At 59.3% G+C, this 20,003-nt stretch overlaps 9 protein-coding genes across 10 annotated transcripts; 2 read left to right on the forward strand and 7 right to left on the reverse strand.

Annotated features, from left to right (window-relative positions):
* Positions 1-700: 700 nt before the first annotated feature.
* On the reverse strand, positions 701-1,587 carry SDRG_04813 (hypothetical protein; the record flags this gene model as incomplete). The annotated part of the gene is made up of 2 exons (XM_008610499.1): positions 701-1,476; positions 1,521-1,587. 2 exons carry the CDS (start codon positions 1,585-1,587, stop codon positions 701-703), a joined length of 843 nt encoding a protein of 280 aa, XP_008608721.1.
* A 193-nt stretch (positions 1,588-1,780) lies between these two features.
* SDRG_04814 lies at positions 1,781-3,754 on the reverse strand. Of its 2 annotated transcripts, none has more exons than XM_008610501.1 (2): positions 3,524-3,754; positions 1,781-3,468 (listed from the first exon to the last, which is right to left on the reverse strand). In XM_008610501.1, exons 1-2 carry the CDS (start codon positions 3,557-3,559, stop codon positions 1,936-1,938), a joined length of 1,569 nt encoding a protein of 522 aa, XP_008608723.1. In that variant the 5' UTR covers positions 3,560-3,754; the 3' UTR covers positions 1,781-1,935. The 2 variants fall into 2 exon arrangements, with proteins under 2 accessions (XP_008608723.1, XP_008608722.1); XM_008610500.1 differs by having other exon boundaries at positions 1,781-3,474.
* Positions 3,755-4,994: 1,240 nt separating this feature from the next.
* SDRG_04815 (hypothetical protein) lies at positions 4,995-6,269 on the reverse strand. Its single transcript, XM_008610502.1, has one exon. The coding sequence runs from the start codon at positions 6,261-6,263 to the stop codon at positions 5,040-5,042; it is 1,224 nt and encodes a 407-aa protein (XP_008608724.1). The 5' UTR covers positions 6,264-6,269; the 3' UTR covers positions 4,995-5,039.
* Positions 6,270-6,667: 398 nt separating this feature from the next.
* Positions 6,668-8,119, reverse strand: SDRG_04816 (hypothetical protein). The gene has a single exon (XM_008610503.1). It carries the CDS (start codon positions 8,101-8,103, stop codon positions 6,826-6,828), a length of 1,278 nt encoding a protein of 425 aa, XP_008608725.1. The 5' UTR covers positions 8,104-8,119; the 3' UTR covers positions 6,668-6,825.
* Positions 8,120-9,134: 1,015 nt separating this feature from the next.
* On the reverse strand, positions 9,135-10,462 carry SDRG_04817 (hypothetical protein). Its single transcript, XM_008610504.1, has one exon. The coding sequence runs from the start codon at positions 10,447-10,449 to the stop codon at positions 9,202-9,204; it is 1,248 nt and encodes a 415-aa protein (XP_008608726.1). The 5' UTR covers positions 10,450-10,462; the 3' UTR covers positions 9,135-9,201.
* Positions 10,463-12,394: 1,932 nt separating this feature from the next.
* Positions 12,395-13,943, forward strand: SDRG_04818 (hypothetical protein). Its single transcript, XM_008610505.1, has 8 exons — positions 12,395-12,498; positions 12,543-12,800; positions 12,840-12,897; positions 12,942-13,151; positions 13,206-13,307; positions 13,356-13,463; positions 13,509-13,622; positions 13,667-13,943. Exons 1-8 carry the CDS (start codon positions 12,437-12,439, stop codon positions 13,889-13,891), a joined length of 1,137 nt encoding a protein of 378 aa, XP_008608727.1. The 5' UTR covers positions 12,395-12,436; the 3' UTR covers positions 13,892-13,943.
* SDRG_04819 (hypothetical protein) lies at positions 13,906-14,604 on the reverse strand. Its single transcript, XM_008610506.1, has one exon. The coding sequence runs from the start codon at positions 14,408-14,410 to the stop codon at positions 13,961-13,963; it is 450 nt and encodes a 149-aa protein (XP_008608728.1). The 5' UTR covers positions 14,411-14,604; the 3' UTR covers positions 13,906-13,960.
* Positions 14,605-15,325: 721 nt separating this feature from the next.
* Positions 15,326-17,032, reverse strand: SDRG_04820 (hypothetical protein). The gene is made up of 2 exons (XM_008610507.1): positions 16,930-17,032; positions 15,326-16,884 (listed from the first exon to the last, which is right to left on the reverse strand). The coding sequence occupies exons 1-2, from the start codon at positions 17,009-17,011 to the stop codon at positions 15,377-15,379; spliced, it is 1,590 nt and encodes a 529-aa protein (XP_008608729.1). The 5' UTR covers positions 17,012-17,032; the 3' UTR covers positions 15,326-15,376.
* A 1,439-nt stretch (positions 17,033-18,471) lies between these two features.
* SDRG_04821 (hypothetical protein) lies at positions 18,472-19,972 on the forward strand (the record flags this gene model as incomplete). The annotated part of the gene is made up of 2 exons (XM_008610508.1): positions 18,472-19,910; positions 19,942-19,972. The coding sequence occupies 2 exons, from the start codon at positions 18,472-18,474 to the stop codon at positions 19,970-19,972; spliced, it is 1,470 nt and encodes a 489-aa protein (XP_008608730.1).
* Positions 19,973-20,003: the final 31 nt, after the last annotated feature.

Below are 20,003 nucleotides of genomic sequence, written 5' to 3' on the forward strand. Positions count from 1 at the left end.
GAGAAGCGGAAAGCGTGTCTCGCGTGCTGGCCATGCGACTGGCAAGCTTTTCGATATGACATATGTTGCGTGAACGCAAGTTCAATGTGAGGTCGGCAAAGGCTAGCAACCTACTTGGACCGGCGAGGGTAAGTGCATGGATGAATCACTTCATTTCTCCTCTCGCTCCGGCACGTGGTCGACAATCAAAATGGCTCGACAAGGAGCGGCTACAACCCTCGTGTCAACAGCAATCGCTCCGGCGCACCGACCGGAAGTAGCGCCGTTTCCCCGTGTGATTGATGAAAGGAAACGACAGCACGGGGCTCGTTGTCAACGCTGGTGGTGGGCGTTGGAATGTGATTGAGACGACTCAAAGCAAGACAAAAGATTGCAATTTCGCCATCGTCTCATGCAGCAGTGCGGTGAACCACCTCGCTTCCAGCGTGGCAACGACGAGAACGGCAGGACTTGTACGTTGTCCGCGTTAAAGGTCGAGTAGACCCTTGGTACGTACGAGAGCTCGTCATCGTCTCTACTCGAGCATACGGTCGCAGTGGCCTCAATGTTGAATTGTGTCTCATCGTGCTCGCGCTGCTCTTTTCGATTGCAGTAGGCGCAGACGGCGACGCGGAGGATAAAGCAGCTCGAAAGCAAGCGTGGAACCACTACATTGCAGCAGCATCAACGCCAAGCGTCGATGAATCAAAAGAGGCTACTGTCACGAAGGGCGTGCATACGTTGACGTCCGCAGAGCAAGACACGAGCGGACCACGGCACCGCCGGAGGACGTCACCTCGCGCGTTATTGTTGTCGACAAGCAGTCGCGCTGCACAGGTCTCGCAGGTTGCGACGCTAGGAACGAGGTGGCACGCGGGCCAAAGATCATTCTTGACGCAGTAAGCGTCTTGTATGCGCTGCCACGCCAGCACAGCGCCGGAGACACTGTGGGCGAGAGGCTGCCGCGCACTTCGAAAAGCGGGAGCCGCCGCGCGGCCTGAAAGCACCAGTCACTCGCGACAGAGCACCCGTCGTTACCCCAGTGCTCTCGACGCGCGGGTCCGCACGGCGCTGGAAACTTTGAGAGACTCGTATCGTTGTTGCCGCTGGTCCGAATCCACTCGTACGCATCCAGCAGCGGCAAGAGGTCATCGACGTTCTCACCAAGAAGGCAGATGACGCCGTTCACTAAATTGCACTCGGGACGTGAGCTCCGGGCAGCTAAGCGCACCACCATGAAGCCTTCCCATGTGCCAAGGAAGCGCCAGGGCGCCTCGATGGTTCCGACCGGCTGTGTCGGCAGCGTCGTTGCATTGCGCACTTCGAACGAGACGATGCGGCCGACCCACTTGCCCGTGTAAACAGTGGAGAGATACCAGGTCGCGTTGTCGCCGTTGCGGCCGGTTTGGTCGTAGGTGACGAGGTTGACGTCGTCGCTGAGCTTGATCGACTGAATGGAATTGCGAAAAGCAACGTAAAATGTGTTGGTCTCGTTGGCTGCGAAGATGCAGGACCGGCCTTTGTAGTAGGGCCACTCGTACACGGTGACGTCGGCGACGCGCCAAGCAGCAAGAGGACGTCAGCGACATGCCGCAGTCGAGAGCTCATGGACGTAGAAAGATGCAATGCCGCTTGTGCGTAAGGAAGCAGTGTTGAGGGATGCGCCGCCTTTTGCGCGGCCGCCACTACGCCACGTTATCCGGATGATTGGCATAACGGCATGCGACAAGTGGTGGACAGTTCCAGTCCACGATAGCATAGCACGGCCATTAGCACGGCCATGACCAAGGTACACGTAGAATGGCAATAGCCCACCAACGGTGCTCTTATTCTTACACGGAGCTTGGTGTACGAGCCACTGCAATATTCTACTCCACCAAAATGGACTCGCAATAATCAGCCGCCACCACCACCAAGGCGCCTCCAATACAAAAAAGGAATTGGGTCATTGATGCTTTACGAGATCGGGGCACCAATCGCACCGTTGATCGAGCTCTTGCACTCGATACCAGGCGCGCCCTTGGCCGTGTACGTCGAGCTCGGGATGAACCAGCAGTGGCCGCGCTGCAGCCCACCGCGCTTGGTGCCTTCGAGGTTGTTGCCAGCAAAGCTCCACGTTCGGTCAAACGTCACCCACTGCGCCTTGAGCCAGTCTTTCGAGAAACTCAGCTCAAAGAACCCGTACGGGTAGCCGGCGCCGGCCCAGACGTTCTTGACGAAATCGTTCGAGAGCGCGTTGGCCGAGCTCGTGTAGATGCCACCGCCGCCGCCATTCTCAATGAAATGGGTGCCCCAGAGCGACGTGTCGTGCGAGAAGGCGTGCGTGTGGCCATTCATAAAGACCTGCACGTTCGTGTCCTTTGTGAGCTTGAAGAGTTCCTTCTGCTTGTCCGGGCTCATGTGGTGGTGCGGCGAGTAGTGCGTGTTGATAATCTTGAAGTCGGCCGTCGACGCCGCAATGTCGCGCGTCGCCTGCTTGATCGAGTCCTTGCCCCAGCCGTTGATCTCGTCAATGCACGCGTTGTACATGCCCATGTCACCGCCCGCGCAGTACTGGTCGCCGGGCTTCGAGTCTTCGCACTTGGCCTGCGCCGCCGGGTTGTTCTGCGTGTAGCCAAAGCACTGGCAGCAGATCTGCATGCCGCCGTGGTTGTCGGCGTAGTTGGTGTCCATGTTGAAGATGTCGACAGTCACGCCGCCGGCCGTGTAGCTGTCGACGTAGTAGTGGTCCTTGAGCTGCCACCGGTCGTTGTCCGGCGACTTGTAGCGCTGCTGGTACTTGAAGCGCTGGTTGAGGTTCTCGACGAGCTCGGCCGGGCTCCCGCATTTCGTGTACTCGTTCTTCTCGGCGCCGCAGAGGTACATGGCCCCGCCAATGTCGTGGTTGCCAATCACGTTGAGCCACTTGATGCCCTTGAGCGCCGGGTCCGAGTACATGTCCTCAAACGTCGTCGCAAATCGAAACTTGTCGTCGTTGCTGCCGCCAAGACCGTCCCAGTAAAAGTTATCGCCGTGGCCAATGATGCGCACGGGCTTGAGCTCCTTGGCCGACTGCGCCATGAGCGTCGCCACGTAGCTCTGCGACCAAAAGTCAACCTTGTACCGGTTCTCGCTCGGGTTGGTCTTCGAGTTGTACATCTTGCAGCAACTGCCCGGGTTGTCGTCCGACCCGCTCTTCTTGTACGGCGTCGAGCCCCAATCGCCGACCGCGAGCATCGTAAACGTCGGCGTCATCGTCTCCGGGTCCGCCGTGGGGTTGGCCAAGAGCGGGTTGACCTTGGTCGCGTTCGTCTTGGGGATCAAGTCGGCGTCCGAGACCGTCGAGCCAGACAGGCCGGGCGACGAGCTGTTCGAGGACGGCGACGGCGTCGCATTGCCGTTCGACTTGTCCGACGACGTCGACGCCGAATCGTCCTTCTTGGTTGCAACGACCGCAACGACCGTGGCAACGGCGGCGACGACGACGATACCGCCGACGATCATAAAGATCTTCTTCTACAAAGGGCATGAGATCGATGGCGCACAAGCGAGCGCACGAGGTTACCTTGCTGCTGCTGGCTGGCGCCCCCGACTCGGTCATGTCTGTTCGGGTTGTTGGCTGGAAAAGGCAAAGTGAGCTGCTAGAATCAGACCACACGACGCCGGCGTAGAAATGGCTGCACAAAAATTCGCCGCCAATGTCTCGGGGCGTGTTTAAACGCGTTTTACCCGTGGTAATACATGCAGGAGGACTGAGCCTCCTCCACAGCACGATGGTGGAATTGATGCTCGTTGGCGTCGCAAGCTGCTGTTGGACACCTGCAAAGGACCGAGCTGCGGTGGCAAAGGCATGACGGCATCGGTTTCGACTCAGCCAACCACACCAATAAGTTCTTGGATACTACTAACAGGTACCCAGAATGCTAGTATCTCCTAGAACCCCCAACCCCAAGCACGGTCGAGGACTAGTAGCAGTGGAGGCAAAAGGAAGCGACGAGAGAGCACGGCAGCACACATCGAGTCGAGATAAAACGCGATGGATTTGTATGGAGACCAGCAATAGCTTTCATGCATGTCGTTCCTCTGGAACTGAGTCGCGCGTCGGTGGCCGTCAACAAGGTCGAAAGAACCCGATCAAGAAACATCGACAGCCTTCCTGGGCCGACAGCTGGCGCCATTTGATGGCCACCGATTGGCGGCGCCGAGAGCCGGAGCGTGCGACGTTGAATGCAAACGTTTTAACGCGTTTAACGCGGCTTTGTGCTGCATGAGGGGGATGCGCGTGCAGTGCCGAGGTGCCGCACCTGCGATCGTGGGTGGACTGGCCTGCGCCGGTCGTGACAGCAACGCCAATGCAGCCCACCACCCAACTCGACTCCCAACTCGGCATTTCGGAGTTTCGCGCCAGGCGAGAAATGGATTCTAGACTGAAGACGCGCATTACGGCGGAGCTGCTTACGCTAGTCGTTGTACAGTACCGCAAGCGTGTGTGGAGTGCCAGCCATTCGCGCACGACGATGGAAGCATCGATCTGCAGTGGCGCGATGCTCTTGACGGCAAGATGCGCGCTGGCGGTGCACCCGCCACCACACATGGAAAGGCGGGGACAAAGACACTTCGTGCATCCGGGAGCAGCCACGAGCCAAAGAGAAAGCCATGTTCTTCTGCCCTGGTCGGCGCTGCCATTGGTGCCCTCCTGCAATGTGGCACGCGCCAACGAGCTCGATGTGTTGCTGCTTGCCATGCCTGGAGCTCTCGTCACTGTAGCTGCACCCAATCGGACGCGGATGATCACTCGGCAGGTTCGCCGTCCGTCTCGTGTCCGTGCAGGCTGTCGCTTGCGGTGGTCGCTAGTCCATTAGACGTGACGTGCGCCCAGGCTACGAAAATTGGCTGTGTTGTCTGAGCGTGGACTTGGTGGACCTACTAGCACCCAAGCAGCGTCTCTTCTGGTTCATCGAAGCGCTCTCAGTGAGGACTCGATTTGTATCTGATTTCTGCTTTGCAGTTGCACGACATGGCAGCGCACGTCACATCGACAGGGCACAGGGTTAACAGAGTGTAATTAAGAGGGATTAAGATTAAGCGACATTGGCGTACCCTTGGCGTTTGTGTTCGCGCAGCAACGCTATGCCGATCACACCGATAGCACCGATGCTGGCACCGACAACAATGATGGTGGCGGGGATTGAACCGCGGAACGTTGGCGGCGCCAACTGCGTCGAGTGTGAATCGAACGCCTTGTCCAAGTGCGACCGGTTCGGAATGTCTTTCGAGTGTGTCGTCGACGCCAAAAGTGCGTCCGTGACGTCATCAAACCAGCGCCCAAACGTCACGGCAAGGGCTTGTCGCTTGGCGCCAGGCGCAAAGTCGATGCGACGCAAGTCGACCATGCGCAAATTGAGGTTTTGCGTCGACTGGAAATAGAGTTTTCGGTGCATGTGGTCCCGCACCAATGCAAACTCAGTGCCGCCGCCGTCTTTGCCCGCCAGCGGTACCTGTACCGTGCCTAGAAAGTGCGCGGCGGAAGCGACGGCCGCCTGCTCGCTCGACGCCGCGCCGTAGCTCGTCGACGGGTCATACGCGCGATCGCGGTGGCGGTTGAGCATCGAGAGACGCACGAAGCGCTCGGTCGAGCCATAGCCCGACGGCAGCGACGTGGCGTTCGCGAGCGCCGCCAACTGGTCGGGCAGCGGCGGGTCGTTGGTGAGCACGCCATTCGGGTTGTCATATATATGCAGCGTCTGGTTCAAAATCTCGAGCACGAGGCTGCGACCGGATGCATCGTGGACGGCGACGTGGAGCGGATACGACGCCACTGGTGTCCCTGGTGCAAACATCGTCAACAGCGCTGGGTCGATCTCGGCCATTTGAACCGTCGCGAGCTTGGCGCGGACATCGTCGACGGACGCGCAGGTCCCGAGGAGGTGCGACACCACCGACGTGACGACGGGCCGAGGATTCGTCGGGTCGGCCGTGCGATAGCTGGTCGCGTCAAGCCACAGCCACGCCGCCGAAAGACCAGCTTCGTTGAGCCCGTCCGTGGCTACGTTGGCGCCGTAGGCATTCACGCTGACAAATCCGTAAATCGAGTCCCACGCGTAGCTGCTGCAGTTGGCGCAGTCCCGCGCCGGCGGCTCACGGAGGCGGGTGCCCCGCGGGACGATCTCCAAGTGCGCGTTCAGGTCCAGCGTAAAGTCCATCGTACGAGCCGAGATGGTTTCGTTTGTCGAATTTAGGAGGAACTCGCTGCAGCCATGTACAGCCGCGCTTAGCATTAGAAGCCACTGACCACGCATCCACATCACGTCGTCAATTTGCAAATGAGCTGCTTCCGCCTGGCAATCTCCAAAACGCCCTTCATTCCTGTACAGAGTGATGGTTATCGTGCATGTGATTGGCTACGGCGTGGATACCGATACCATGTTGACGCAGGTGGCCCACGCTTGCTACCATCATTGCCAGTTCACACTCGAGTCGCCTCGCCATGGTCCGCTCTTATGGCTTCGCTCAGCGAACATTTCCTATGTGATGCGAACGCCTTTCCCGCGTAAACTCTGTAAGTCTCTCGCCACGTACGTGGCAACTTGCCACGTAGGAGGTAGGTCGTTGAGACGCGCGTGCGACAGGCTTCGAGGGCGTCGGCTGCGACGAGGCGCACTGAGCTGAGCAGAAGAAGTAAGTCTCTGAAAAGCTCCGTGAGATCCGCACCAGAAGCGGGTTGCCGCTACCGGCCGTGGTTTTGCCGCCGGCCACGGGTACGCCAGCTAGAGTCTGCAATGTAATGGTCGAGTCGTCATCGTCGTCTCTGTTCGAACGTTCATATTAACACAAAAACAAGCTCGTTACACGTGTTAGATCATCGTCTTAGGCCAAGTGCACGTACTCTTTCGAGTGATTTTCGAGGCGGTGGCGGTACGCTCTGTAGCAGACGACGCCGACAACTGCGCACGCGAGACCGACGACGGCGCCCATGAGGAAGCTCGCGACTGTGCGATCCGGGTGCACGTACGACGGCAGCGTGTCCAAGTTGGCGTGCAGCTGCGACGTCTGCTGTGCGAGGCCGTGGAGCTTGGCGATGACCATCGACCGGGGCGGCATGTCGATCGACCGGACGCTCGACGCAAGCGCGTCTTGAGTCACATCTACGAACCACTTGCCAAAGGTCACGGGCAGCGACTTGCGCGTCGACGGGTCGTTAAAGTCAATGTGTCCGAGATCGATCGTGCGAAGCACTTGGTTCTCGGTCGACTTGAAGTAGAGCTTCTTGCGCGTGTGGTCGCGGACGACCGAGTACTGCGTGGCGTCGCCGTGGGCCTGCGCCGGCTCCGGAATCGTGACTGTATCAATGAGGTGCAGTGCGAGCGAGACGTCGGCCTGCTCGGGCGTCGACACTGAGTAGCTCGTGTTGGCATCGTACGCTTGGGTTGCATAGTGATTGAGCGCCGAGAGCCGCTGAAAGCGCGCAATCGAGTCGTATCCACCCGGAATGGTATCGACACCCTTGGCCTTGAGCGTCGCGAGGTGCGTCGTCAGCGGCGGCGCGTTGGTCATGACACCGTTCGGGTTGTCGTACAGGTGCATGGTACCGTTGAGGAACTCGATCACGAGGCTGTGGCCCGCGGCGTCGTGGACTGCGACATGCAGCGGGTACGACGACTCGTGCGCGCCGTGCGAGAAGAGCGAGCCGAGCACCGGATCAAACTCGGCGACTTGGACGTCGCGCAAACCGCGGCGGACGTCGTTGACGCTGGCAAAGTTACCGAGGATGTACGTGATCAAGGACGTGACGACCGGGCGCGGGTCCGATGCGTTCACGACGGGGTACTCGGTACCAACGAGATACAGCCACGCCGCCGAGAGCCCGGCTTCGTTCAGCCCGTCCGTAGCCACGTTGACGCCAAACATGTTGAAGCCAACGTAGCCGTACGTCGTTGTCCAGGCGTAGTCGGCGCAGTCGGGGCAATCTTTCACGATGGGCTCTTCGACAAGCGTGCCACGCGGAATGATCTCGACCGTGCTGTCGAGGTCGATTTGAAAGTCCATGGTTCGCGCCGAGAGGACGCTGCGATCCGAGTTGAGGCGGAACTCGCTGCAGCCGGCGACGACGGTCGCGACCAGCAGGACCGTCTGGAGCACCTGCATGTGAAGATTCGCTGGCGAAATGCAAACTGGCCTGCGTCCACGACCGCAGCTGCAACGTGAAAAAGGTGGGGAACGCCGATACGCTAAATCCACGCCACTTTACAGGCCATTCGCGCTGTACCAGTAAATATTTATATCGATTTTCGTATGCAATGGCGTGTGAATAGTACTGGTTGCGTCTTTTTAGTATTTATCACATTTGAAACGCTGCAAGTGATATTTATGGCCCCCACAGGCAGGGGTATTATTTACCCCTGCCCACAGGGTCCCGAAAAAAAGGACGTTGGACAACCACCGCATGCGGCTTCCGACAATGGTTGTCTTGTGGCACTACGCTGGAGATTTGCACCAACTTCTTTTGAACTACCCACCAAGTCGTCACAGAAGCCTTCAAGAGCTCGGGCCAAGAGGGGTCGAACGTTTTTTCGTGGGTACACGGGGTCCCATTGAAAAATGGATATACCACATGTCGCAGCTGAATTTGCACATCAGACGCGCCAGAAGATCGCCACCAAGAAGATACCGTCGCCAACTGCGGGATCGACGGACTGCGTCTGGCCTCGCATCTGAGCGTGCGACACGGTGCAGATCCACCGTGATAGCATCGAACGTCAAGGTTTTGGCGGCCACAACCGCTGCTTCGAGCGCGATAGGACAGGCGGCCCACTTCAACATGCCAACGAGTGGCCAATACGACGCCGCACAGAACCAGGGACAGTGGCAACTCTGGGCAGCGAAAATAACGGAGACGTGTCGCCGTATCCGCAGAGAATGCAGTAGCTGCCATCGCGGTGAGCGGTGATGACTCATGCACGGCCACCTCCGGCGTCAGTGTGGCGCAAGCCGCAGTACCTTTCGAGAAGGCTCCATCAACCCAGCTCGTGGACGTTTGCGTCGGGATCCTTGATCTTGTCAGACTTGCCTACGAGGCTAAGACACGGACGACGAACAGCGCACGGCCATGTTCTCTGTGCTCTTCCATATATCTTCTCGATTTCAGTCATGAGACTATAGCTATGAGCACGAATCTAGCTACAAGCAAAGGTAGTTCAATTGAAAATATTTACTCTTGCTACAAGCGACAACTCACGACTTTCTCTATTGAATCGACACGTACGTGTAGCGACGGTACTTGGCAACGACCGCGTTCACGATCGCCATCATGGCCATGCCGACGATCGTGCCGAGCGCAAACGTGAGCGCATGCGACTGGTCACCAGCAGCATTCGTCGTAAGTTGCGTCTTCACCGGCGCCGACCGCAGCGCCGCGACCACAAAGCTACGCGGCGGCATGTCCTTCGAGTGACCCGTCGCGGCGAGAAGATCGTCCGTGATGTTGACAAACCAGTCGCCAAAGGTGACGGGAATCGACTTGCGCAGGCCGGCGTCGGCAAAGTCGAGCGACCCGACGTCGACGACGCGGAGCACTTGGTTCTGCGTCGCCTTGACATACAGCTTGCGCTGGACATGATCACGCACGACACTAAACTGCGTGGACCCGCCATTGTGCAAGGCGGCGGCGGGGATTGTGACCGTGTCGATGAGGTGCAGCGCCGCCGAGATGCTCGCTTGCTCGGGTGTCGACGCATTGTAGCTCGTCGCTGCCAAGTACGGCTGTGCCACGACGTCGTTGAGCAACGAGAGGCGGAGGAAGCGCGACTCGGAGTCGTACCCGCCCGGGAGGCTGGCGTTTCTCTTGTCGATGCTTGCCAGCGAGGCGAGGTGTGTCGGCAGCGGCGGCGCGTTGGTCATGACCCCGTTCGGGTTGTCATGCATATGCACCATGCCGTCAATGAATTCAATCACGAGGCTCTGACCCGCCGCATCGTGCACGGCAATGTGCAGCGGCAGCGACTGGAACCCCGAGTCGGTGCCCAGAAGCTTGGACACGCCCGGGTGCGGCTCGGCGATTTGCACCTTGGTCAAGCCGGACTTGACGTCGGCGACGGTTGCGTAGTTGCCCAAAATGTACGTAATGACCGACGTCACGACAGGCCGCACGTCCGTTGTATTGGGCGTCGGGTACGTGGTGCCGACGAGGTACAGCCACGCCGCCGAGAGCCCGGCCTCATTGAGCCCGTCCGTGGCGACGTTGAGGCTGAGCATGTTGAGGCCGACAAAGCCGTACCGGTTGCGCCAGCCATAGTCGGCGCACGACGCGCAGTCTTTTGCCAGCGGCTCTTCAATGAGCGTCGCGCGCGGTACGATCTCGAGCGTGCTTTGCAGATCCAAGTTGAAGTCCATCGTCCGCGCCGAGACGACGACACCGTCCGTATGCAGCCGAAAGTCGCTGCAGCTCAGCGCTACGAGCGGCAGGAGCAAAAGATGAAGAAGCCGCGCTCGCATGAGAGGCCGGGCGATGAAAAGGCAAAGTGACTTCACAGCGCAACAACGGTGCAAGTGATGAGTTCACGCGCGAGTTACGCCGTCATCGGAATGACGTGGCGCATTACGCTGCCGTCATCACACCCACCTGGTCCGACTTCAATACTGTGGAAGAGTTGGAGATGACAAAAATGAAATCCGGCTCCGTCTACTCCGACGTCAACAGCAAGTAGTCGCAGAGACGTCAAGACGACTTGCACACGTGCCCACAAAGCGTCGGGTCGCGTCAAGGGATTAACCTACTGGTAGGAGGGTAGTGGGCAGGTGTGACCGCTTCCGCCACGAAGACAACGCCAGACAAAGGGAGGCCGTACTCCCAAACACCGGCGTGTGTACTACGAGGCAAATAGGGAAGTGGCAGCTAAGCTACGTCTACTGGCTGCTGCCAAAGCTTGTACAGTCTCACATCAACGGGCTTCTCCCGTAGGACTAAACATGCAAACACACATCGCCTTGTCCCGGCCTAGTGGTGTTGACGTGGGCTAGGCTCACACCCAGTGCCCCACCACTGCATGCGACCAACGGTCACACAACCCACTTTCAATGGAGACTTGACTATCGTCAAGCTCCATCTTGGCACACGCCATCTTGGCACCAGCCATCTTGGCACACGCCATCTTTAGGCACATGCCTTTTCGACAGAGGCACAAGCCTTCTTCTGATCACCGATCGATACAAACCGAATCCCCGTAGCCGGACCCGACAGACCGCAGTCCATCGGTGTGCAGCCCCCATAGCCGACGTCGTGTCGATGCCATGACGGTTCTTCAATCGACATCAATCTTCCCAGAGGTCGCGACAAAGAGTACCGAGAATCGCGGATCTTCTCAATGCCTAGAGAATGCTAGGACGGCCCGGAGAGTCGCCGTCAGCTCAATCCATCGCACCATACCTCTGACCTCCTGTGTGGTTGCCATCACAGGATAGCTACACTTCACTGGGAGACGGCTATCACAAGATAGCTTGCCATCACAGGACGGCCGACTCAGGCTCTACAAAGAACCTCTTTCTCATGACATCACAAGTCATACATGTTGTGGACGTAAGACAATCTTACTGGGACTGGCTAGAACATTCAAATGTCCGCCTTCTCGGGCGTCTTCCGAGGCTTGATCCAGTTGCGCTTCACAGCCTCCTTCTTCTGAGCACTCGTCGCCTTGGCACAATCGCGTAGCGTGTGCTTTTCGTCGCCGCAGTGCCAACATGCACGCTTGGCCTTCTGTTCCTTCTTGGACTTGCCGGGCTCCTCATCGTGATCCGGCGTCTTCAAGACCTCGGTCTTCAAGACCTCGGCCTTCAATACGTGACCATGAGTACGCCGCCATTTGCTGCCGCATCGCGGACATCATCGACGTCTCCTTGTCGTCTCGCTTGGTCGCCACCGTTTGTCATCTTGGTACGGTGCTGATAAAAGATCTTGGTCAACTAAAGTCGACTTTGTGACCGCTTCCGCCACGAAGACAACGCCAGACAAAGGGAGGCCGTACTCCCAAACACCAGCGTGTGTACTACGAGGCAAATAGGAAAGTGACAGTCTACTGGCTGCTGCCAAAGCTTGTACAGTCTCACATCAACGGGCTTCTCCCGTAGGACTAAACATGCAAACACACATCGCCTTGTCCCGGCCTAGTGGTGTTGACGTGGGCTAGGCTCACACCCAGTGCCCCACCACTGCATGCGACCAACGGTCACAGCAGGCGCCATAGACAGGTCGTCCACGGTGGTCGGCGGGTCCTCGCGCCACGCGCGCGCTGCTGTCTCCCAGCTTCAAGACGACAAGTGCTCTCAAGCTACATCTACTATTTGCGCTGCATGCAAGGTGGCGGCCTCGTTTGGGCTTGAACCTGAGCGCGCCATCGTGCCTGTTATATGTGGCATGTGCCATATGGTGCCATATATAGTGTCCCTAATTTTGGCACATTTGCGTGTGAAAGGCCACCACGGCAGGATGGGGGTCGCCGACCTGCTTCCGAAGCTCAAGAGCATCATCTCCATGACGCACATTAGCAAGTACCTGCCTGGGCCATGGCCATAACAAGCTCAGCTCGGCGTAGGTACCGTGGGAAGCGCGCAGCCATCGACGCCTCGGGCTGGCTGTACAAAGGCGCGTACACGTGCGTGGTCGAGCTCGGCCTCGGCACGCTCGAGAGCGATCCCATCGGCGAGTACACTGAAGGCGAGGCAACAGCGCCGTACATTAGCTACTGCCTCGCGCGTCTCGATCTGCTGCTGGAGCACGACATCACGCCGACCTTTGTCTTTGACGGTGCGACTGTGCCGGCAAAAGCGGCGACGAACCAGAAGCGCCGCGCGTACGTCGTACCTTCTTGACGCCTCTCACGCCCTTGTAGCGACCGCGAGGCATATCGAAACCAAGGTATCGAGCTCCACGCCGCCGGCAACTCGGGCGTACGTCGTGTGGCGCTGCTCTGGGTTGTGAGTGCGAGCAATAGAAGAGCTTCTCGGCGTTCTGCAGGTCGCTTCACGTGACGCGGGCCATGGCGCGCAAGCTCTTTGTGACGCTGCGAGCCAAGCACCCGAGTGTACGCTGCCTTGTCGCGCCGTACGAGGCCGACGCGCAGCTCGCGTTGCTCTCGAAAGAGAAGCTCGTCGACGTCGTCTTCTCGGAAGACAGCGACTGCATTCCGTACGGCTGCAAGACGGTAGAGCCGCCATCCATGAACGCGTCGCCACCGACGAACATATGTGCTGCGTAGGTCTTCTTCAAGCTTGAGAACACGGGATATGGGGAAGAGTTTCGCCGGCGGTACTTGGGCGCCAACGAAGACATTACTTTCACGGGCTGGAGCGAATTCATGGTACCTGCGATGCTTGTAGTCCATTATTGTCGTCATAATTGTGTCTAGTTTGTGCAATTTTGCATTCTATCGGGCTGTGACTATTGCCCGACACTCAAGGGCGTCGGGCCCGCCGCAGCCCACGCCCTTGTGGCGGCCCACCGAACACCGACGCGGGTATACCTAGGAGGACAAGAACGTCAGGTGTGATGCGGTTGCTAGATCCTTGCGGCGCTGGAAGCAACGTACAAGGACTTTTCGCCGTCCTTTCGGCAATCGTACCTCGAGGCCATCCTCACGTTTCGCCATCATTTGGTGTTTGACGAGACGCGACAAGTACGCCCTCGCCCGTCCCGGACTGCTTCGTATGCATTGCGTAGAAGTGCCGCATGCTCAACCCGCTGAGCGTCTCGACCGAGGTGCTGGCTCTTCATGGCGGAAGCCTCTCGTGTCTTGGCCGCGTCGACCTGCCCGATGCGGTTGTCGTTGGAGTTGCCAACGGCGCCTTGAACCCCAACACGCACACGCCCGAGCCCGTCGATCCTCGCAAACGACGTAGCGTGGACGGCGAAGCACCGGCGTCCAAGCGGGCCCGCGCGGTGTAGTGCTAGCAGTTAAATGATGCAAGTGATTACATGGGTGTTGCTTCATATTACAGGATCGACGGTATTGCACTAGGAACAGTTGGCGCATGGCCGCGCCTCGTCTTCTTTAGCCGCCAAGGCTGGCCTTCGAGATGGCAATGGCGTCACTTGGGTCGCGCTCATGACGGCGCCGAGGGCGTGGATCATCATGTCGCCAGCGTCGACGCCGCCCCGACGCGTGGCACGCCGACCGGGCGGAAACGTGGCAAGCGCGGGGATGTGCTGGAGCAGCGCCAGCGTCGCATGCATCGAGTCGGTGAGGCCCTTCTTGGCGGGCGGGAGCGTCTCGAGCGCGCGCTTGCGCTTCATGACGGGCTTGGCGTACGGCGTCGTCATGGCAGGCGTCGTCGTCGGCGCTGTCGTCGGGTACGAAGACATGGCTTGCGTGGTCGTTCGTCGTCGGCAGACTCTGCCGTGGCACGAAGAATAATGAGACTGCTGCCATCGAACTTTACTCTCTCGCACTAAACTCAATCCCATACTTGGGTCTCAATGCACACTCCTTCGATTTTTAATTTTAGTCTTTGTATGCATACGCTGAAACTCAAGCTCAATATAGCGCCGCCATCGGCTGCGCCAGAGAATGCAAGACAGGGTGAGTAACATCGACGTTGAAGCGTAACGGGGCGGCGCCGCTGGCGACTGGCCGACTGGGCTCGGCAGCAGCGTCGCCAGCGTTCGACCACTGCCCCGTTCCTGCCTCCTGGCAAGAAGGCAGCTGCGGGCCATCGCGCCGAGCGGTCGCCGCCATCGCGCCGCCTGCGGACTGCAGCACCATTCGCGCAGCACCCCAACAAGCGCGGTGGCGCTGGGACACATGCGCAGTACCCAGAGGTAGCACTCGTGGCACCGACATACAGCAGGCGAATGCGAACGTCACGCGCCATGCTACCACCGAGCTTCTCACCGAGCTCCGAAGGTGAGCTGAACGTCATCGCCGCAGTCCCACTCATGAGCACAAGATGACACTGTGGCAACCCACTTCAGTTCGTCGTCTTGGCCACGATCGTGCCACCTTGGACCGTATCGACCTTGGCCCACACGGTCGCAAGCAGCAGCATCTCGTCCCTTCAACTAGTTCAGAGCAACCAAGCCTGGACGCGCGTCGACCGTTCGCGGTTGATCGATGAGCGCGTTGGCCAACGTGTCATAGCAGCGACAAGGCCGCAATGGGCAGCGACACGCGTCAATGAGCCATTCACAGCGACAACCAGCTCCGTCCATTCTCCATGTAGTAGCTGAATGGCCGGCCCTTACTCGTCTGCCGCACAACCTCGTCGCTCTGCTGTCCTCCAAGATACGACATGTGCGCTGCTGCAGCGTCTCGTGCCGATAGCTTTGGCTGCATCTCGCTGGCAGTTGCGCTCGCATCTCACGGCCGCAACGCGCGTTGAAGGCAAGATGCACACAAATATGACGCTATTCAGCAGCTACCACGAGCTCACTCTAGAACCAGCAGTACGCCAGAGCAACACCAACAAAGGGCAGTAAGGACGGTGCGAGCGCCTTGGCCACATTGCTGTCGGGCGGCCCCGGGTACGCATCGCCGTAGCACGGGATCGGCGTGCTCTTCATCGCACTCAGCGCGTGCAGAAGCTCGTCGTTCGCAGCCTGCCACGAGTTCGTCTTCATGAGACCAAACCGTGTCTTGCCGATAATCGTCTTGCCGGCCGGCGGCGCCTCGAGGTACATCTCCGTGTCCGGGTTGAGGTTGGCGTAAAAGCCGCCGCTGGTGTTTTGCACAAGAAACTGCAACATCGCATCGAACGCTGCCGACTGCTGCGGCTGCAGGGTCGGCTCGTACACGGCCGAGAAGCCGCTGAACACGATCGGGTGCTTGGCTTCGGCGACGACGCCGCCAAGCGCCGACTGCAGCATCGCGGCGACGTTGGCCTGGAGCTCGGGCACCGCCATCGGGACGTACGATGCGCACGCGTACTTGGACTTTTGGCACGAGAGCGCGCGTTTCGTGTTGGCGACCAGCGCGCCGTTCAAGAAGACCGAGCACGTCGTGTCTTCTTTGGTGGACGTACTCGGGAGGTTGGCGCCGCAGCCCGCGGCCTTGGCATAGAGGTACGCTTGCGGTAGCATGCCGTGCACATGGGCGTGTGGCGCGTAGACGACGTTGGTGGCACCTTCGAGCGGCCGGCTCGTCGCGTTCTGGAAGTTGCCGCCGTCCCAGAACGGAAAGGTTTCGTTGGCGCGCGACGGTACACTGAACGACTCGCCGCTCGCCGAGCTCGCGCCGGTCGTCAAGACGAGCCACTGCGGACAGAGCGCGTTGACTTTGGCTGCAATCACCTGCGCGGCCGACGCCCAGTCCGAGACGCTGCGCGCGTCGTTGGCCGATTTCGCCCACGTGACGTCGGTCATGGCGTTCTTGAGGTCGAGGCCGAGTACGTTCCAGTACGTGGCCTTGCAGTAGTTGGTCGCGAGCACGACCGCCGCCTTGTACGCGAGCGTCTCTTCGACCGTCGACGGCTTGGGGTAGTACCAGTACGCATCGGTCGCAAAGTTGTCGACGAGGTCGTGGATGTCGAGGACGATGCCGATGCGGTACTTTTGGAAGGCGCCAATGAGCCGCGCGACAAAGTCGGACGTCCGAGGTTCAAAGCCCGGCGGGTACAAGGCGATCTCCTTGTTCTCGCGGTGCACGTACGTGATCTTGGGCGGCGTGTCCTTGACGACCGCGTCGGCCGTGAGCGGGAAGCGCACGACGTTGATCGAGGCGTTGGTCATCAACTGCATCATGGCGGCGAGCGACGTGCCCTTGATGCCCGAGTCGATCTGCGTGAGGTTGGCGCCCCAGAGACCCATGGGCACGCCTTGGTTCGGTAACTCCATGCCGCTCCACGTGACACCTTTGATGAAGAGCTCCGTCTTGGTCAACGGGTTGGCCGGGTCGACAGCAAAGATCTTGTTGCCCTCCGCAACGTAGTTGGTGTGGCGGCAGACTACAGTTGGGTGAGATGGAGCACAGCTAGAGTGGAGGAGCGTACCACGAAAGGTCTGGCTCGTGGTCGGCTGCTGGGCCATGGCCAGCCCCAGCAGCGCAGTGGCGGCGACGAGCGTGGTCTGCATCCGAGACTTCGACGGCCAAATCTGAAATGGGATTGTGGAAGCCGGCGTGTCAGCTTCGAAATTTTCGCCGTCGCGGATTGGCTGGCGAAGGAGCGTTGAGCCAATGAAATGCAAGGCGGAGAAGCCTCCGGGTGCCACGTATTTTCTGATCGTCGGCAAAAATTCACGCTCGCGGCGGGTCGTGTTGCAGGTACCCCTGGCTTGTTGCCGGTCGAGAGAAGCGAGGGACTCGGGCTCACCTGTGGATAACTGCGCAACGAGAACATATTTTGAAGAGCGCGACCGGTGCAAGCGACGCGGGGGATGCATCCTGGCGCAGTCCCAGCTCAGTCCACGTCGGAATACAACCCTTGACGAGATTCCCACCGGTGAATAGAAAGGCCACATGCACGTGCTTGTCCTGTGGCGCCGAGATTGGAGTTGACGAGAAGCACTTGCTCGGTGTGTTGCGCGGTTGCCCATGTGACGGGTGCCTTGAGCGCAGCTTGAGGAAGGCGCTAACGCAGCATACTGAAGAGGCTCTCTTTTGGAGCACGATATGCACACAAATACATGAACGACGCGCGTATCTACACGAGGAGGGACTGCATTGTGTCATCGACACTCACGTTCTCATCCGGCGCATCCGGGCGAGAATATATGCTTCGAATCACCGGTCTGGCATTTCTAGCTATTCATCGGCTGCCTTTCGTCAGCTGAGCTTGGGTCCGAGTCTCCGCGTCAAGCGTTGCATGGGGCGCGTACCTAAATTGCTGCGACGGTAGTAGCATCTGCTAAAGAAGCAGTGGCACCTCAACGACGCCATCCTCGCAACAACCAAGTCCGTCCAAGAAGAAGGAGCCAACCGGAGGAGAAAGCTCGAGATAGGGGTTTGAGATATATTAAACAACGGCTCATGCAAGTGCACGTTTCATTGACGATGGAACAACTTTGCAAGCGACGCCGCCCAGAGGAATCGCAATAGCCCACGAGCTTGCGTGGGAAAACACTAACGTTAGTGTAAGACTACATACGTCCTTGTTCTCCTGAACGAGAGAAACCATATTTTCAATATTAGTCGTTGGTCGCCCTCCACGTACATCATATATCTTCTCATCACTCCGTGAGCAGTCGCATTCGATACTACTGCGTGTACACGTGTGCTGTACAGCGGACGACCCGAACCTGTACGTGCGACGCAGAACAAAAGCCATTGTTGTTCCATCCGGCGTCCACGTGCGCGCGTTTCGAGTGCGCTTCGCAGCAATCACGACCCCACACATGAACGAACCTCCACCGCGCGCACTTCTGCGCGGTTGTCACGCTCTGACCAATCACACGCGACACAATCCGATCTTTACAATCCCAAGCAAGTGACCCGTGATTGGCCCAATCCCAGCACGACTGGTCGTCCCACCCAATCACACGCTGCCCAACACGCTGCGCGCCATTCGTCGATTGCTTTCGTGCACAACACTGCGATGCGCCCCAGCATTATCTTCGCCACCGCGCTGCTGGGGCTGACCACGGCCCAGCAGCCGACCACGAGCCAGACCTTTCGTGGTACGCTCCTCCACTCGAGCTATGCTCCATCTCACCCAACTCTAGTCTGCCGCCACACCAACTACGTTGCGGAGGGCAACAAGATCTTCGCTGTCGACCCAGCCAACCCGTCGACCAAGACGGAGCTCTTCATCAAAGGTGTCACGTGGAGCGGCATGGAGTTACCGAACCAAGGCGTGCCCATGGGTCTCTGGGGCGCCAACCTCACGCAGATCGACTCGGGCATCAAGGGCACGTCGCTCGCCGCCATGATGCAGCTGATGACCAACGCCTCGATCAACGTCGTGCGCTTCCCGCTCACGGCCGACGCGGTCGTCAAGGACACGCCGCCCAAGATCACCTACGTGCACCGCGAGAACAAGGAGATCGCCTTGTACCCGCCGGGCTTTGAACCTCGGACGTCCGACTTTGTCGCGCGACTCATTGGCGCCTTCCAAAAGTACCGCATCGGCATCGTCCTCGACATCCACGACCTCGTCGACAACTTTGCGACCGATGCGTACTGGTACTACCCCAAGCCGTCGACGGTCGAAGAGACGCTCGCGTACAAGGCGGCGGTCGTGCTCGCGACCAACTACTGCAAGGCCACGTACTGGAACGTACTCGGCCTCGACCTCAAGAACGCCATGACCGACGTCACGTGGGCGAAATCGGCCAACGACGCGCGCAGCGTCTCGGACTGGGCGTCGGCCGCGCAGGTGATTGCAGCCAAAGTCAACGCGCTCTGTCCGCAGTGGCTCGTCTTGACGACCGGCGCGAGCTCGGCGAGCGGCGAGTCGTTCAGTGTGCCGTCGCGCGCCAACGAAACCTTTCCGTTCTGGGACGGCGGCAACTTCCAGAACGCGACGAGCCGGCCGCTCGAAGGTGCCACCAACGTCGTCTACGCGCCACACGCCCATGTGCACGGCATGCTACCGCAAGCGTACCTCTATGCCAAGGCCGCGGGCTGCGGCGCCAACCTCCCGAGTACGCCCACCAAAGAAGACACCACGTGCTCGGTCTTCTTGAACGGCGCGCTGGTCGCCAACACGAAGCGCGCGCTCTCGTGCCAAAAGTCCAAGTACGCGTGCGCATCGTACGTCCCGATGGCGGTGCCCGAGCTCCAGGCCAACGTCGCCGCGATGCTGCAGTCGGCGCTTGGCGGCGTCGTCGCCGAAGCCAAGCACCCGATCGTGTTCAGCGGCTTCTCGGCCGTGTACGAGCCGACCCTGCAGCCGCAGCAGTCGGCAGCGTTCGATGCGATGTTGCAGTTTATTGTGCAAAACACCAGCGGCGGCTTTTACGCCAACCTCAACCCGGACACGGAGATGTACCTCGAGGCGCCGCCGGCCGGCAAGACGATTATCGGCAAGACACGGTTTGGTCTCATGAAGACGAACTCGTGGCAGGCTGCGAACGAAGAGCTTCTGCACGCGCTGAGTGCGATGAAGAGCACGCCGATCCCGTGCTA

The sequence above is a fragment of the Saprolegnia diclina genome (assembly GCF_000281045.1).
Source record: "Saprolegnia diclina VS20 unplaced genomic scaffold supercont1.12, whole genome shotgun sequence".
Lineage (NCBI taxonomy): Eukaryota > Oomycota > Saprolegniomycetes > Saprolegniales > Saprolegniaceae > Saprolegnia > Saprolegnia diclina.

Excerpts from the sequence above, each read along its gene's own strand:
- SDRG_04814 (XM_008610500.1), bottom strand. The coding sequence starts at position 3,559 with ATGACCGAGTCGGGGGCGCCAGCCAGCAGCAGCAAG. Across the intron at positions 3,475-3,523 it reads CGCCAGCCAGCAGCAGCAAG|AAGAAGATCTTTATGATCGT; the intron begins GTAACCTCGTGC and ends TGCCCTTTGTAG.
- SDRG_04815 (XM_008610502.1), bottom strand. The coding sequence starts at position 6,263 with ATGTGGATGCGTGGTCAGTGGCTTCTAATGCTAAGCGCGGCTGTACAT.
- SDRG_04816 (XM_008610503.1), bottom strand. The coding sequence starts at position 8,103 with ATGCAGGTGCTCCAGACGGTCCTGCTGGTCGCGACCGTCGTCGCCGGC.
- SDRG_04817 (XM_008610504.1), bottom strand. The coding sequence starts at position 10,449 with ATGCGAGCGCGGCTTCTTCATCTTTTGCTCCTGCCGCTCGTAGCGCTG.
- SDRG_04818 (XM_008610505.1), top strand. The coding sequence starts at position 12,437 with ATGGGGGTCGCCGACCTGCTTCCGAAGCTCAAGAGCATCATCTCCATG. Across the intron at positions 13,308-13,355 it reads CGGGCTGGAGCGAATTCATG|TTTGTGCAATTTTGCATTCT; the intron begins GTACCTGCGATG and ends AATTGTGTCTAG. Across the intron at positions 13,464-13,508 it reads CCCACCGAACACCGACGCGG|ATCCTTGCGGCGCTGGAAGC; the intron begins GTATACCTAGGA and ends TGCGGTTGCTAG.
- SDRG_04819 (XM_008610506.1), bottom strand. The coding sequence starts at position 14,410 with ATGGGATTGAGTTTAGTGCGAGAGAGTAAAGTTCGATGGCAGCAGTCT.
- SDRG_04820 (XM_008610507.1), bottom strand. The coding sequence starts at position 17,011 with ATGCAGACCACGCTCGTCGCCGCCACTGCGCTGCTGGGGCTGGCCATG. Across the intron at positions 16,885-16,929 it reads CACGAGCCAGACCTTTCGTG|TCTGCCGCCACACCAACTAC; the intron begins GTACGCTCCTCC and ends ACCCAACTGTAG.